We start from the raw sequence: 15410 nt of genomic DNA, 5'->3' as shown, positions 1-15410 counted from the left end.
ATCCACCCATGTGACATGAAAGAAAATGCCTAAGTTACAAATTGAGAAACCAAAAAATGGAACTATGCAGTGTTGGTCGTCTCTATCTTTATACATGATAAGCAAAAATAGTAATGGGCCCTTGTAACAATAGAACGTTCCGATAATGCGCTCGAGCACACAGGCTGAACACACATGGTAAACTATGCGAAATGAACAGCACATTACATTTTCTATACCGAGAGTACACACATTACAATTACTATACAGAGAATACACAAAATAATTTTATCAGATTAACGATACGTAAAACTGTAGTTTGATTTATTTATGAGCCCACTACTTTGGATCTCTGGAAGTACAAGTACCTAGCTAAAAAAAAATCAAAGTAAAGGAAATTAAAACGTAAGCCCTACCTCTGCCATGCCTCCTTTGAGAGTGAGAGAAATCTATTATATTCCTTTGATGCATACCCTCTGATGCTGCATTAGTCATAAGATTACTGGAATTGTCGCAAATATTTATGTGAAGGGGGGGAGAAATATGTCGTCTATCAGCCAAATTTGGTAAATGTCTACGGTCACTGCCATTGTGATAGTTCTGACTAATGGTGTGCCTTCTCTCTGGAGGATTGGTTAAAGGGATATGTCTTCTATCTGGATGCTGGTGTCCTGAAATTAATTGTATAACAATACAAATTACAATATGTCCTGGAAAAATTAAATAATAAATTAAAATTGTCAATAATTTTATACAATATTTAAAGAGTAATATAAATAACTGGACAATTTATAAAAATTTTATTAAAAATGCATGAATTAATAAATTATCAAACAAAAAACGACTGTATGGCGAATAGTTGTATTTTTTTATTATTCATGGTGGTCAATATCTAAGATTCCGATATGACTAAAAAAACCATGAGAAGTTTATATAATGTTTTTATTTGGACTCGCCCTGTAGTTATTAGCTGTTGAGGTTGAGAGAGAAAACCGATTTTTCGTTTCTCATAAAAAAATGTTTATCAATTTCAACTCCCAACCTCAAGATCTAATAACACCACAGATTCAGCTTGAATATAAAAAAATATATAAACTTGTGGCATTATTTTTGCAAGTCCTACCAAAATCAGAAAGATTGCCCATCATTTCCTGGACACCCTGTATATGGTACAACAATGCCAAGAATTTCAAGTAGAGGACAAAACTTAAAAAGTTTTGCAAAATATGCCAAAATGCCGAGAATAATAATTTTGTTAATTGTTTTTAAGCTGACATTATAATTATTTTTTTATAGCAATCCCCAACTTCATCAGAATTAAATAAATATTCTATTGTCTATTGTTTTTAAAAAAAATACATGGATTGTGAGAAATTAGACTTTTCTTCTTATTTCTAAAATATATTATAAATAAATATTACTAAGTCCATTAAAATGGTTGCTGAAGAAAATTTGAGGATGAAGAAATTAGGATGATTTCTATGCTATTTTAGAGATTTTCATGACCAGAGGATTCCTACAGAAATTTGCGAAATAAAAATTTAAATTTAAATAAGAATAACCTCTCCTAAGATCTCGAGTGCAACCCTTGCACATATATGTGAAAATTATTATTTTTTGTAATCAACAGATAGACATAATCGTTTTTTTTATCTCTCAAAATTAAATTTTATTCTTACCAATTTAAATTCGATATAAACATTTTATTTTTTTAAATTCATAATGCTATAACAAGAAAAATTAAAATTTTGTCAAAATTGAAAAACATCTATTCGTAACTATCAGCTGATTATGAAAAAAATATTTTCCATACATACGTGGCAACCCTTTTCCAGATCTGTGGGGAAGCTGTCTTTATTAAAATTTTATATTTTGCAAATTTCGTTTGACATTTTTTAACCATGAAAGTTGTCCATGAGGGCATTGAAATCAATCCGTAAAAAACGGATTGACTAATACACATGGTCAGAATAAGGCAAATTTAATTTTCACCAATCACCATCGATAGACTTAAGCCTGTATCTGACAATGCAATTTTGTTGAGGCGACAAAATTGTGGGGATAAAATTGCATGCTTTCTATCACACAATGGGACAGAATTGCTGCATTTTATTTAGTTTGTAGTAGTGTTACCAACTGTACATTGTTTAACATGTAGGTACAATTTCTTGTATGTATCTTATAAAGAATTATTTTTTATTCAAGCAAAACATTGCAATGGATGAAAATTTAAAAGTAAATTGCTGTATAGCTTTAATAGTAGTTTCAACGGTTTTACTAACAACAGCCATGACCAACAGCCGGGACAGAAATTGCATAATCTGATAAGAAAAATTTCAAGGATTCTATTGCGGCAACCAAATCCCTGAAATGAATTCATCCACGGTAGATAATATACTTCATTTACTGTACTCAAACAGCAATCGTATGTACAAAATCTTTCATATAAATATTCAACCCCTCTTATCTTTTACCTTTCTATCTAGAAAATAATGATATAGATAAAAATTTAAAAAATTTTCTTGTGATTTCAAAGAAATATATAAAATAATTGGCATGCATAAGATATAAACCAGACATTTGTTTTTTTAAATATATTTGTTGTTTTTTGGATTCCCCTCCTATTTTTGATTATAAAGAAATATACATTTCATATATCTGCTTGATAGTTTGCACAATATTTTGGTTAATTTACGAATACAGCACATAAACAACATTCTCATGGAAGCACTGTTTGGAGATGTTTTCAGTAAATTTGTTAAACAAATCTTTAAATTCTGTATTAAGGAGAAGGACCTCATCATAAAAAATGTTATTCTATACTTCTTATTTTTCTTCTTCCATATTATTGATAGTACTAACTTCATTCAATATTTTCTCCCTTAGGTCATATAAATGCATATCATAAAACTGTTTACACTGTATACTATTATTTTCTTAATAAAATATTTAAAAATATGTTATAGCAATATAGGTAGTATAAATATGCACAGATTCCACTGATTTCAATCTTGACTTTATCCATTATGGTCTGTAAATAAACCAAACTATTTTTGAAATATTTCTTTAACATCACAAGACATTTTCTAAAATATTGGTCTTCACCACTTTCTCCTCCATAGAAAGATAAAGAATATAAGAGGGCATAAAATAAAATTTATATGTCTTTTTTTTCACAAAACTTATTTGTTTTTCTTCTACATACATTATTTCCTTTTGTTATACGGTATGTCTAACACAGAGAACCTGGTATGATTTATTGAAAAATTCATTTGATTATAGGTTTTACTAATGAAAGGTACCTATGATCAACACAAAAATGTTACATGCAGATTTTCTAAACCAGATTAATTGCTACTTCTATAAAACATTGTTTTCATAGAATTATAGATATAATCTAGGGAAATGAAATCTCTAATTCAAATAAGCTTGAAATATCAGTTGATGTTTGGGCTAATGACTAATTATTGGCAAAAATTTATTGGGTTGTTACACAAATCTCTCATCAAGAAGCATATATATTCTAAAACCGCTGTATCTTTTCCATTGCGTCACAAGCAATATTCGTATGAACTAAGATGAAAAATCCTAGTCAAATTAGTCACTGTTTTCACATAATTGAAATGTCATCTTGACAATTCTCAAATCTGTATTTCTGGCAAATTTTAATACTGGTGTTACTGGATATGAAAATATGCCAAAAAAATCGATATTTCAACACTCAGAAAATATATATAAAAGTTAGTAGGGAGACGCGATCAAAACAACTGTTAAATTTTTAATCTGAGTGTCAGTTCTGTTTTTAAATGCGCTAGTCAAGCTATAGTCTAAAATTAATACCCAACAAATGTCCTCCATTTTCTTCCACTCTAATACACATAAAATATTGGAACGGTTGTTTGTGATAGATTGAGACTATGAAGACATTTATACCATCATTGTATCTCTTTTTAGCACGTTTAATAATGAATACACGTCCGCAACGAATGTCTTTGATATTATGGCACACGCATGACGTAATGGCAATCTTAAAAAGGTTCTACTATACATATTATATAACAGGAAAACACCACCATTAAGAACTGTAGAATTTCAATGATACTGTATATTTTGGAAATTGGACCTAAATAGCTCATCATTGGTATATAAAGGAATTTATTTATGTATTTATATAAACATTTTATATTTAGTGGAAAAAGAAAGGTATAGGGTTATGTTAATTTTGTCTTGTAGCTTCAAAGTGATAAAAGGTACCACTCTATTCCCAGAATCAGAAAACAGCTAAAAATCACCGAAAACATTACAGCCACTACATATCCTTAATAAGGATATGTCGATAAGAATTCTCTTTGAAAACCATATACTGCTTTGCCTTTCTTACACATACACACACTACCTTACATACCTTGGTAAACTTAATGTTCACGCAAAATATCCTTATAACATTGAGAGCCTTCTAAAAATAGTTAAAATGTGGAGGTGTATAATTTTCCTCCTCATTGCCACTTCCGTAAGCGTTGAATGTCCCGAACCCTTCTATTCGTTATAGAAAGGTCCAGTCTACAGAAAAGAAAGTCAAATCAGTCCAATTCCAGTCCACCAGAAACACCCAATAAATATTTAAATACAATTACTACAAAAAGTAATTAATCAAAAATTGAATTTTGAAGCAATACTTACACAGAAAATTTGAAAATGAATGGGCCACGCATTAAGGATAGCTACCTTAGTATAATTCTACTTTCTTCAACAGTTACAGATCTCCAAAGAACTTTTTTATTTAATTTTTGGATGATGTCATTCACTTAAGATATTTCAATGTAACTGGTACATGGGAATTTTTTAGGTAGACTTCTTTTCTACATAAATATAGAGATCGCTAAGAACACAATTTTTTTTTTTTAATTCAGAAGTTCATTGTTAACTTCTCAAATTTTATTATACATAGCCTTCAATATTAGACTTAAAAAACAAAATTTTCATTTTGAATCTCATTCTGATGACATACCCATTTAAACACTACCATTTTATTAGTGCTTTTTATTCATAAAATTAAGAAACAATATTCTCCTCATCGTATTAAAAAAATTAAGACTATTAAAGTAGAAAATATAAGACTATAAATATAAATATTTTTTTAGTGGTCAAAAGAAAATTGAAAAAATGGTGGAAAATATATTGTTATTTACTGTAGTAATGAAATAATGATAAAGCACTTCTGCAAGAATAATATAATGTCTTATGAGATAACTGAAGAAAACTCCACATATAAACAAATTATAATTATGAATATAGCACACATACTTTCATCATACAAGAATGCATTTATCAGTTATAATGTGACTGGGGAAAAAGATATGCCAAAGGAATAGAGCAAACATCCAGAGAAAAGTAGAATTAAGCATAACAAACACAAATAATCAAATATTGGCTTTTACATTATTTTATAAAATATACAAATACCATCACAAGTGGTGGTTCATGGTCGGTTTGTATGCGGAGGCTAAATGTTGATCGATAATACTTCACAATTAATAAACTATTATTTTTTACAAGCAACATTACAATTCGAGTGAGTATAACTTAAGATAAAATTTAATAGACAAATGAGAAAGGACCCCGAACAAACCTTATGGAAAATATAGCTCTCACCTTCCTGAGCAAAAATTGTCATGGGCCCAAAGCAATCCTATGTGTAGATTTAAAGATATAGAGCTTTGAAGCTGACGATTTCATAGCACGGTGCTGAAGTGAAGGATAGGTGTATGTATGTCTCCCTTTCTCCGTATATACAGGGTGAGTCAGTTTTTTGTAAACAAACTTTAACAGGAGATAGAACACATGTTTTTAAAAAGAAAAGTTCCTATAAACATATGTCGTAGAAGGCTTCGTTTCCGAGATACGGGTTGTCGAATATAATTTTTTTTTCTCGAATATTCATTATAACTTATAAACGAATGCTTAGATTTTTTTCATGTTTGGGAGATAATGCCTATTAATTAAGGAGCATAAAACAAGCGATTAAAATGTTCAAAAACTTGCACAGTGTTGGAGTGGAGGGAATGCTCAACCCCTTTCTTAAACAGAACTTCTACGCCAATGACTATTTTTTAAAAAAACTGTTATTTTCATTATCTACATATAGTTTAAAAAAAATAATGTCCCTTCTGTTTCGGAATTCCTGCGCGTTTCCCTGTTATTTTGATTTTTAGTGTTTGATGTGGTACTAAATTAATTTATTAATTATCAATTATCGGTTAGATATTTAATTCTTTCAACGAAACCTACCGAAATATGGTTTGTTAAGGATTCTAATAAGCCGAAATCTCTTATTCTTTATCTCTTTCCAATGTAGTCAAAATAAATGTTTGTTATATCAAGCCATACTCAAATACAAGACTTTTATAAGTTGAAATCTGTTTAATACGCTAATTTTATCAATCCTTATTTATTATGTCCATCCTTCTGTCTCGAAATTCCTGTGCGTTTCCGAGTTATTTTGATTTTTAGTGTTTGTTGTGGTACTAAATTAAGTAATTTATTTATTATCAATTATCGGCTAAATATTTAATTCTTTCAACGAAACCTACATAAATATGGTTTTTTAAGGATTTTAAAAGGCCGAAATCTCTTATTCTATATCTCTTTCCAATGCAGTCAAAATAAATATTTGTTATATCAAGCTATACTCAAATACAAGACTTTTATAAGTTGAAATCTGTTACATTGCATACATACAATACATTATTGTGCAGTTGCCAAAAAGTTTTAAGAAGTTGTTAATTAAATATTGTTATAAATTCAAAAAATTTCTCCATAAACATTAACATCAATGTTCATTCAATGTTTTTTTTTGTAATTTAGTTGCAGTACATTAGTATTTACGCTGCACATAATAAATAAGGATTGATAAAATTAGCGTATTAAACAGATTTCAACTTATAAAAGTCTTGTATTTGAGTATGGCTTGATATAACAAACATTTATTTTGACTACATTGGAAAGAGATAAAGAATAAGAGATTTCGGCTTATTAGAATCCTTAACAAACCATATTTCGGTAGGTTTCGTTGAAAGAATTAAATATCTAACCGATAATTGATAATTAATAAATTAATTTAGTACCACATCAAACACTAAAAATCAAAATAACAGGGAAACGCGCAGGAATTCCGAAACAGAAGGGACATTATTTTTTTTAAACTATATGTAGATAATGAAAATAACAGTTTTTTTAAAAAATAGTCATTGGCGTAGAAGTTCTGTTTAAGAAAGGGGTTGAGCACCCCCTCCACTCCGCCACTGTGCAAGTTTTTGAACATTCTTATCGATTGTTTTATGCCCCTTAATTAATAGGCATTATCCCCCAAACATGAAAAAAATCTAAGCATTCGTTTATGTTATAATGAAAATTCGAGAAAAAAAATTATATTCAACACCCTGTATCTCGGAAACGAAGCCTTCTACGACATATGTTTATAGGAACTAAAAACATGTGTTCTATCTCCTGTTAAAGTTTGTCTACAAAAAACTGACTCACCCTGTCCCTGTATATACGGAGAAAGGGAGATATACATACACCTATCCTGCACTTCAGCACCGTGCTATGAAATCGTTAGCTTCAAAGCTCTATATCTTTAAACCTACACATAGGATCACTTTGGGCCCATGACAACTTTTGCTCAGGAAGGTGAGAGCTATATCATATATCAATTTCAGCCATTTTGACCAAAAGCCATTTTCCATAAGGTTTGGGCGGGGTCCTTTACAGATAATTACCGTTTTTGCATAAATAAAATGAAAAAAGAATTAATATAAATAAAATAATTAACTAAATACCTATTTACCTTGATTTAAATAAATAATTAAAAGGCTTGCCCAATAGAGATTAAAATTTTAGATAAATAATGAAATTACACTCCTTCGACGCACTTTTCATTTGAAAAAATTTTTTTGTTTTGAAAAACATCTTCCTGCCGGAGTTTCATTTTGGGTTTTAGGCAGAACTTTTTATCAAGAATAACTTTTTTTCATAAAACCAATAATAAAAAAGTATCCCATATGGTGCCAATTTAATTGGACACACTGTATAAAGAGATGGAACATCATTTACCCTAGCGTTAGATTTTGAATAAAAAATTACTTCCAAATCCCTGGATCAGGTGAGGTCAAAATGTTCCCACTCAGTGGCCACCGTGATCCCAAGATTTGAATCCAATGGATTCACTTCCTGGGGTAGTATCAAAACTGTTGTTAATGCTGAAGAAATTAATAGTATTTAATATAGTATAGTAATTATGTAACTTACAGAAGATGTCTTTCAAAACATAAGACTTTCTCTAATATAGTTCACATGTGCATCAACGAAGGAGTAGGGCATATTAGATACTTATTAATTTAATTCCCTCATAATAAATTAGTCAATGGATAAATGTTGAAATTTGTAATAATAACAACAAAAATGTTAGAAAATGTATAAATTACTAGTACAAGACTACTACTAATAATGCATTTACACCATATCAGTTGTATTTATTTAGAATTAGTTTAATGACATTTATGTTGGAAACTATTAGAAACGTTTTTTCAGTGTTTTTTTAGTTGTTAAAAATATGTATAAGCTTTAAACCAGGGGTCGGCAAGTAATTTTAGGTGGGGTACGTATACTTTTGAAAATTTTTAACGAGATCCAGAAAAAAAATTCATATTTCTTATTTTTTTATTTTAATTTGGACTCAAATTTAATCTGCTTACTAATTAAGAACTCAAAACACACACAATTGTAAAATACTAGAAAAAATGATAAGATTGGCACTTAAACGTAAAAAACATTTTTTAAATAATTTATTTGAGTAATTTATACTTTCAAAAAATTTTTGGCGGTCCAGTATTTTACCTTCCGCGGTCCGAACCTGGACCGCAGTCCGCCAGTTGCCGACCCTTGCTTTAAACCTTCAAAATTTTACTGAAAACTTTTTTAGGTCACAAATTACAAGTTAAGTTTCCCTTAAATCCTGTGCACACCATAATGTGGCATGTAGGACATACATACAATCTTTTAAAAAGTTGTATTTATCTGGAGAACTATGCAATAAATATAAAATTTCTAAGAGGTAAAATAATCACAAAGAAATTATGTACATGATAATTTGAATATAACTGGGGAGAGTAATAACTCGTGGCAACCACTACTTTCACTTGTTTTTCGATTTGCACAAACCCTTAAATACTTAACAGTGGCAATAGCATTTGAAGTTAATATCTCAAAAATCATAGAAGATGTTGAGAAAAAGTTTAAAAAATTCTTTTTTAACACCCTGACTTTCTTTCTTTTAAAGGCATTATTCTTGTAAACAGGTAAGTTTACCTAAATCATATTATTTTGATCCAAGGAGTCTGTGGCTACTGGATTGATCTTTGAGACACCCTGAGTAGTGATTAGACTAAACTTATGATAGACAAAATTTAGTTTTAATTTGAGTCAACAATTGATTAATATTCGTTAATTTTGTAGCCCATTATTAATTAACAATACAGGGTAGGAAAGAACCGATGGTCTATCTGAAGTTACGTGAGAGCGATAAAGTAAGCCATAGAAATCCATGCGATAGAGAAGGATGGCTATAATGAAGGCCTCTCATAGTCACCGCCCGTTTCGCCCTTCCACAAATAAGATCCACTTCTTATTTGTGGAAGGGCGAAATGGGCGTTGACTATTAGACGCCTTCATTATAGCCATCCTTGTCTATCACATGGATTTCTATGGCTTACTTTATCGCTCTCACGTAACTTCTGATAGACCATCGGTACTTTCCTACACTGTATATCATTAAGTTGGTAGTAAAAAATTTTTAATTTTAATTTTTTTTAAATTAAAGGCGACAGATTTTAAGTAAAAAAGGTTCCTATAAATATAGGCCTGTAACAGAAAACATGCAATGCAAATCAATTTTTAAACATTATCTAAGAAACAATAAATATTTAATTAAATATAAGCGCTTTAACACTGTTGCAATTAGGATAGGTACTTACATCTAATAATACTTTGATAAAGTTTTATAGGATTAATCAACATTACCAATTCATATTTTAATGACTCAAATCTATGAAAATATATTTGTATGTAGAAAATTTGTAACAATGAAAATTGTGCTAGAAATAAGGAAACATGTTTTCCTCTATAAAGATAAAAATAATTATATATTATAAAGTTGACCAATATCACTTTATAGTGTACAATTAAAATTACTCGTACTTGTACATTTCAATATAATCAATATTCTGTGAAAAGTAAAAATAGTACTAGTCTAGCACGAACAACTCCGGATTAATGATAGGTATTTTTACGTTAATGATAGAAATACAAATAGCAGACTTTTTATACACTGCTTTTCTTCAAAAATTATTTTGACACATAAACAAGGTATAACTTTGTAAACATTATAAATACATTTTCTTTGTACATAAAACTAGGCTCTCATGAGTTAATAATTTATATTTTCAAAGATTTGTATTCCTCAAAATTATTAATAACAATATGTCAAACTGTCATAAAAAAAATTATAGATATGTTAAAATTAAGAATAGTATATACCTGATGCCTCATTGTTATAATGGATATGATTACTTCTCAAAGCAGGACTAAGCTGAGAATTCTTGGGATAACTGTGTACATAATTTGGTTCTTTAGGGCTTCCATTAGGTGCTACCGAACATTCACTAAAAAATTTTGTTGTATTTAGAAGTAGGTTTCTAATTAGGTATTTAGACTTACCCTCTTGTAAAATTGTTTTCATATTCTCTATTAAAATCTTTGGGAAATCTGCTTGGCCACCTTTGGTGATTATGGGGGTGGTTAGAACGATTTGAATGATTATTAGCATGTCGATTAAAACTAGAAGAATTTCTACGAGGTTGATTGTGGTTATTTGAATTCATTATTATTATACCTGTAATAGAATGCACATTAGTTAAAAATAAGTACTTCAATAAACAACATAACAACCTTGTAGCATATAACTAATACACAATCACTATTGAGCAAGAGAGGAATGAGTAATTTTACTTTTGTACACTATTGATCCAATAGAAGCATCTCACACAGAATACTGAACAATTATTGTGAAAATTATCACAGTAATCTGCAAACGAATCCTAGGCTTATGCTACCCGCACATATTTCTAATTTTAATGCAAAATTACAACTTCAGCTTAAGGATCTACAGTCTTGTGAAATCAGCTACATACACCCTCCCACAAATACAGGACCAACCAAAACTAACAATAAACAAAGATAAAAGTGGAGGCGTATGAAACCAAAAGTATAATCATTTATGCACTTGTTTCTATACCGAATTGTTAAATGAACTCAAAATGATAACAAACAAAGGCAACTGCTAATAGTACACGACATAACTATCAAATATCAGCTTTGTTTATTTTTAATATTATTTTTTTAATTAAAAATAACTAGCAAACTGGTAACAAAATAACATGAAATACCCTACAGATACCAACCAAATAACAAGGAAAATAGCAGAAAATGGACCTTTGTATGTTTGTGTAGTTTTTAGCCAATGATATGTAGATAAACTATAACCAGAAATTAGCTGCGTATTCCTTATTGGTTGCAACCACAAATTAGAAAGAGGATAGTTGCAACCTTTGACAGAATTTCGGCAACATTTGTATATGTTGCACAAAATTAAATTCTAATTTCTAAAAATAAAAAATTTGAAGGATATGTTATTAAGATTAAACTAAAAACATTTATGCCAAACAAATATTGCTTGAAGGATTTGCGTGACGGCAACGAACAAATTTAAAATTATTAACTTATAATTTATAATCGAGAATTTTTTTTAAGGAAAACCCAAGAATAGTACCATATAAAAATTTAATCCTACGTAGTACTAAATCTAAACCGCTTTTGCTAAAATAATTAACACGAAATAGATAAAATATGTGATTTTCCTATGACTGTAGTTGTATTTCATGGAAAGCCAATTATATTTGTAATACCCGACAATCGTAAAATGACGTCATTATTGTCAGCCAACATTTTTGATACAGGATACATACCACAGAGTAGGAGAATACTGAATAAATAGAATTTGAGTGTGGTGGGGTTGTGAAAAATGAGTGAGTAAGCGCTAAGAGAAGTGAAAAGAAAACAGAAAACAGCGAAAACACTAAAGAAACGCTAATCTTGCCAAGATGATAAGTTTCGTTCCTTGAATGTAACTTTATTAATATTTTGCGTTCAAAAGCGAGAAGTGATAGGCTTCATTATTTGTGACTATGTTGTGATTAAATGTCGGTGCTGGAAGAATCGAAAGAAGAGGAAATTAGCCACATATAGTGAAGTTTATATTCCTTTGTTTTTATCTATCAGACGCGTCCATTTTGTGAAAGCAAAATTTGCGCCGTACCTGAAATAGTTTGTTTTCCACTTTTTAAGCGCAAAATTCATCATCTTGGTCTGTGATACTACAGTTAAGAGTATTTTTGTTGATACTGTTGTATACCAACATAGAAATAGACTATATTGAAGTGTGTTACTGTTTTACTACAATTTCACACTACGAACTTTTGTGATTATTATGGCTAAAAAGCACATAGGTGGCAAAATTGTCATCAACGGGAAATTTCGTGCAACGAGGCATCCATCCAAAGTGAAAGTACCAAGCACTCACCAAGGGTCACCCATGCAGAGGCCTTCTCCAGGTAAAGGTGAACCTCTTCCACATAAGCTGACTCCTGTTAGAGTACCTTCAGGTGAACCTCAGGGTAGTTTAAGATCTAGTCCTCGTACTTCTCCTGGTTTGTTGGCGGGCCATTATGCGGGTTGCAAATTTTCGGAACCACCATCACCGTCTGCTTTACCGCTGCCCCCACAACATTGGATGCAAACAACAACTAGAACACTTCAGTTGCCCTTCCATTCTAATAAGTCTGATCACAATGATGTTGCACAACAGCTGAAGCTGTTATTGAAAGTACAGGGTTGACCTGTAAATCCATCAACAAATTCTAATTACAAAAGACCTTTATCTTTATATATACTTTTATGATGAGTGAGCATGATATTGAGAATATGTGATTAATTTTAAGAGTTTTGGTAGCGAGTGAACACGACAATATGGTATTATAAGGACTATTTTTTTAGAGCTCTGTATAATAAAATGTTTTTAAGTGAGAGAATACTTTGAGATGGTCCCGGTATTGTGTTTTATTGTAGAAATAATTGTCCTGTTCAGCCGCACTGTGATATGCAGTCATACTTACAAATCGTGATTGCTTTAGATTGTAGATAGTTTTAAACCTTTACTTTAGTCTATTTCTAAATGTGATTTTGTTTAACTGTTGAAAATTGTAAGAGTATAAATTTGAGTTCGTAATTTATGAGCAATGCTCAAAAATAAGTGTGTGATAAATGTTTAGTTTTTAATGTCTATGTGGTAACAAATAGCATTTGAAGCATTTATGATGTCTCTAACAAGCTCTCTAATGCTCTCCGCCTTTGCTCAAACCATTGGCACGTACTGATTTATAATTTTGAGCATTACAGAGATTTGTTCAGATAAACGTAGAAGCTTTAATTAGTAGTAAATGGTCAATTTTTTCTTAATAACAAACAGTATACTTACAGTACAAATTGACAATTTTTTAAATGCTATTTTGTTATCGTGTTCAGAAAAATGTAATATAATCTAAATAATCGTCAATTATGACGCATATTTTTGTTAAATGCAGTACAAATGTATAATCACTATTAATTAAGGATATAGATGTAAGAGTAATCAACAAAGCTTTAACCAAGTATACAACTCAGCATATTTATCATTCATTTACATAGAATTCTATACAGAGTTTATATATTAGAGAGTGCTGAGTGGTGTACTTAAAAATCATTGGTCATCATTCAATATTGTGCTGTAGTAAATATTGAGGAAAGTCTTCCCTCATTAACACAAATTGCAGTGATGTGCAATATCAGAATTTAAGTTAATATTTGGTGATTTGTTTTTAAGAATTAGGGATTCTAATTTTTTTAATTCATTTAATTTTTTGGTTCTTATGAAATGACAAAATTTTAAATTTATTGTTAGTTTCTCATTATGGGGTTTATTAGGATCTCTTTATTCTATTGTATACCAGTTAAGTTTTAGTTTTTAGAATCTCAGATCTCATATTGTTCACTAAAGTCATTTTACTTAGCAATATGTAATTATGTAAAAAAAATCATATATTTCATCTCCATCCTAAAATCTGTGATACCTCTACCCTTGTCCTTGCCTATACCTTATCCTTTGCAAAATGTTTGTACATTCCTTAGATACCAAATTTAAAATATATTTCCACTAAAAAAAAATTGTCCTGTTAATCCTTGATCTTTAATCCCTAATCTGTACCCCTTCCTATGTCCCTTTCCTTTCCGGGGTTACCACCCCTCTAAATATCTCAAAAAAAGAATTCGTTAACGCATCAAAATATGATGGAAAAGTCTAGCATGGTTTTTATAAATATATAATATGAAAGTGTGCCTTATTTTTCACATTATAGTGGAAAACGGGAAAATGGATTCTGCTACAGGAAATATGTGAGTATTCCATTTATAAATACATATGTAATAATAATTGTAACTGATGTTTAGTTGAGGTTTTGTATGTACATGGATTATTTGAAATAATATACAGGGTGTCTGGGAATAAATGGGCCGTACTTTGGGGGTAGCTCCCTTGGAAGAAAATAACATTTAGATTACCTTAGTACAATTTTGCTTCCTAAGAGTTACAGGCCTTTAAAAAAATTTTACACTAAATAACATTTTTCCGTGAAATTGGTATAGTCAGGTTTTTGTAATAACCGAAAATTAACATAAGATTATTTTTTATCTAAAGCATGGAGACAGGCTACTAAGTATAACCGAAACAATAATTTTTTTACCTATATTTTATTGGCAGAGATTTTGGGAGAATGCTGGTGTTTTGTGGAAATTCACTTTATTTACTATATGTCGAAGCATACTGATACAGATGCCTCTAGATGTTTTGTTAACGTTTCTTTATCAAATTTTTCAGTGGAGTTAAAACAACTGTTTTGTTGGCCTTTTTTATTTAAGAATTGCAATTGTTTTTAATTTTACCATGGACAATCATAATTTTGTAAAAAATAAAATGGCTGTTTTTAACCAGATTATGCACTTTTATGTTGTTTATCTAATTCTGCACTTAATGTGTTTTGCTGAAAATATGCACATGTCGCAAATATGTTTAATATAACTACAAATTTAGCAAAATAACTTGAATTAAAGTGCCCCAAAAAAAATCAGCTCTATAATTAATAACACCAGAAATTAGAAAACTGAAGTTTAGTCTTTGGAGTGTACTATTTTAGCAACATGAAACAGGTATAAGTGTTTTATCACAA

At 30.0% G+C, this 15410-nt stretch overlaps 2 protein-coding genes across 2 annotated transcripts in view; one reads left to right on the top strand and one right to left on the bottom strand.

Moving 5' to 3' along the window:
• Positions 1-11413, bottom strand: part of LOC108913877 (RING finger protein 44) — a 28389-nt gene extending 16976 nt beyond the window's left edge. The window contains exons 1-4 of the mRNA XM_018719525.1: positions 10984-11413; positions 10753-10927; positions 10573-10697; positions 396-650 (exon numbers count right to left, since the gene is read on the bottom strand). Of these exons, the coding sequence (XP_018575041.1) occupies positions 396-650; positions 10573-10697; positions 10753-10927; positions 10984-10993 (565 nt within the window). The 5' untranslated portion in view covers positions 10994-11413. The remainder of the gene's footprint in view (positions 1-395; positions 651-10572; positions 10698-10752; positions 10928-10983) is intronic.
• Positions 11414-12109: 696 nt separating this feature from the next.
• LOC108913728 (proline-rich nuclear receptor coactivator 2) lies at positions 12110-14437 on the top strand. Its single transcript, XM_018719340.2, has one exon. It carries the CDS (start codon positions 12581-12583, stop codon positions 12986-12988), a length of 408 nt encoding a protein of 135 aa, XP_018574856.1. The 5' UTR covers positions 12110-12580; the 3' UTR covers positions 12989-14437.
• The last annotated feature ends 973 nt before the right edge of the window (positions 14438-15410 follow it).

Source organism: Anoplophora glabripennis, unplaced genomic scaffold (assembly GCF_000390285.2).
Source record: "Anoplophora glabripennis isolate ALB-LARVAE unplaced genomic scaffold, Agla_2.0 scaffold34, whole genome shotgun sequence".
NCBI lineage: Eukaryota > Metazoa > Arthropoda > Insecta > Coleoptera > Cerambycidae > Anoplophora > Anoplophora glabripennis.
This window is presented reverse-complemented; position numbering and strand designations above follow the sequence as displayed.

Bases quoted from the DNA above. Each gene is read 5' to 3' on its own strand.
- LOC108913728 (XM_018719340.2), top strand. From the start codon at position 12,581: ATGGCTAAAAAGCACATAGGTGGCAAAATTGTCATCAACGGGAAATTT.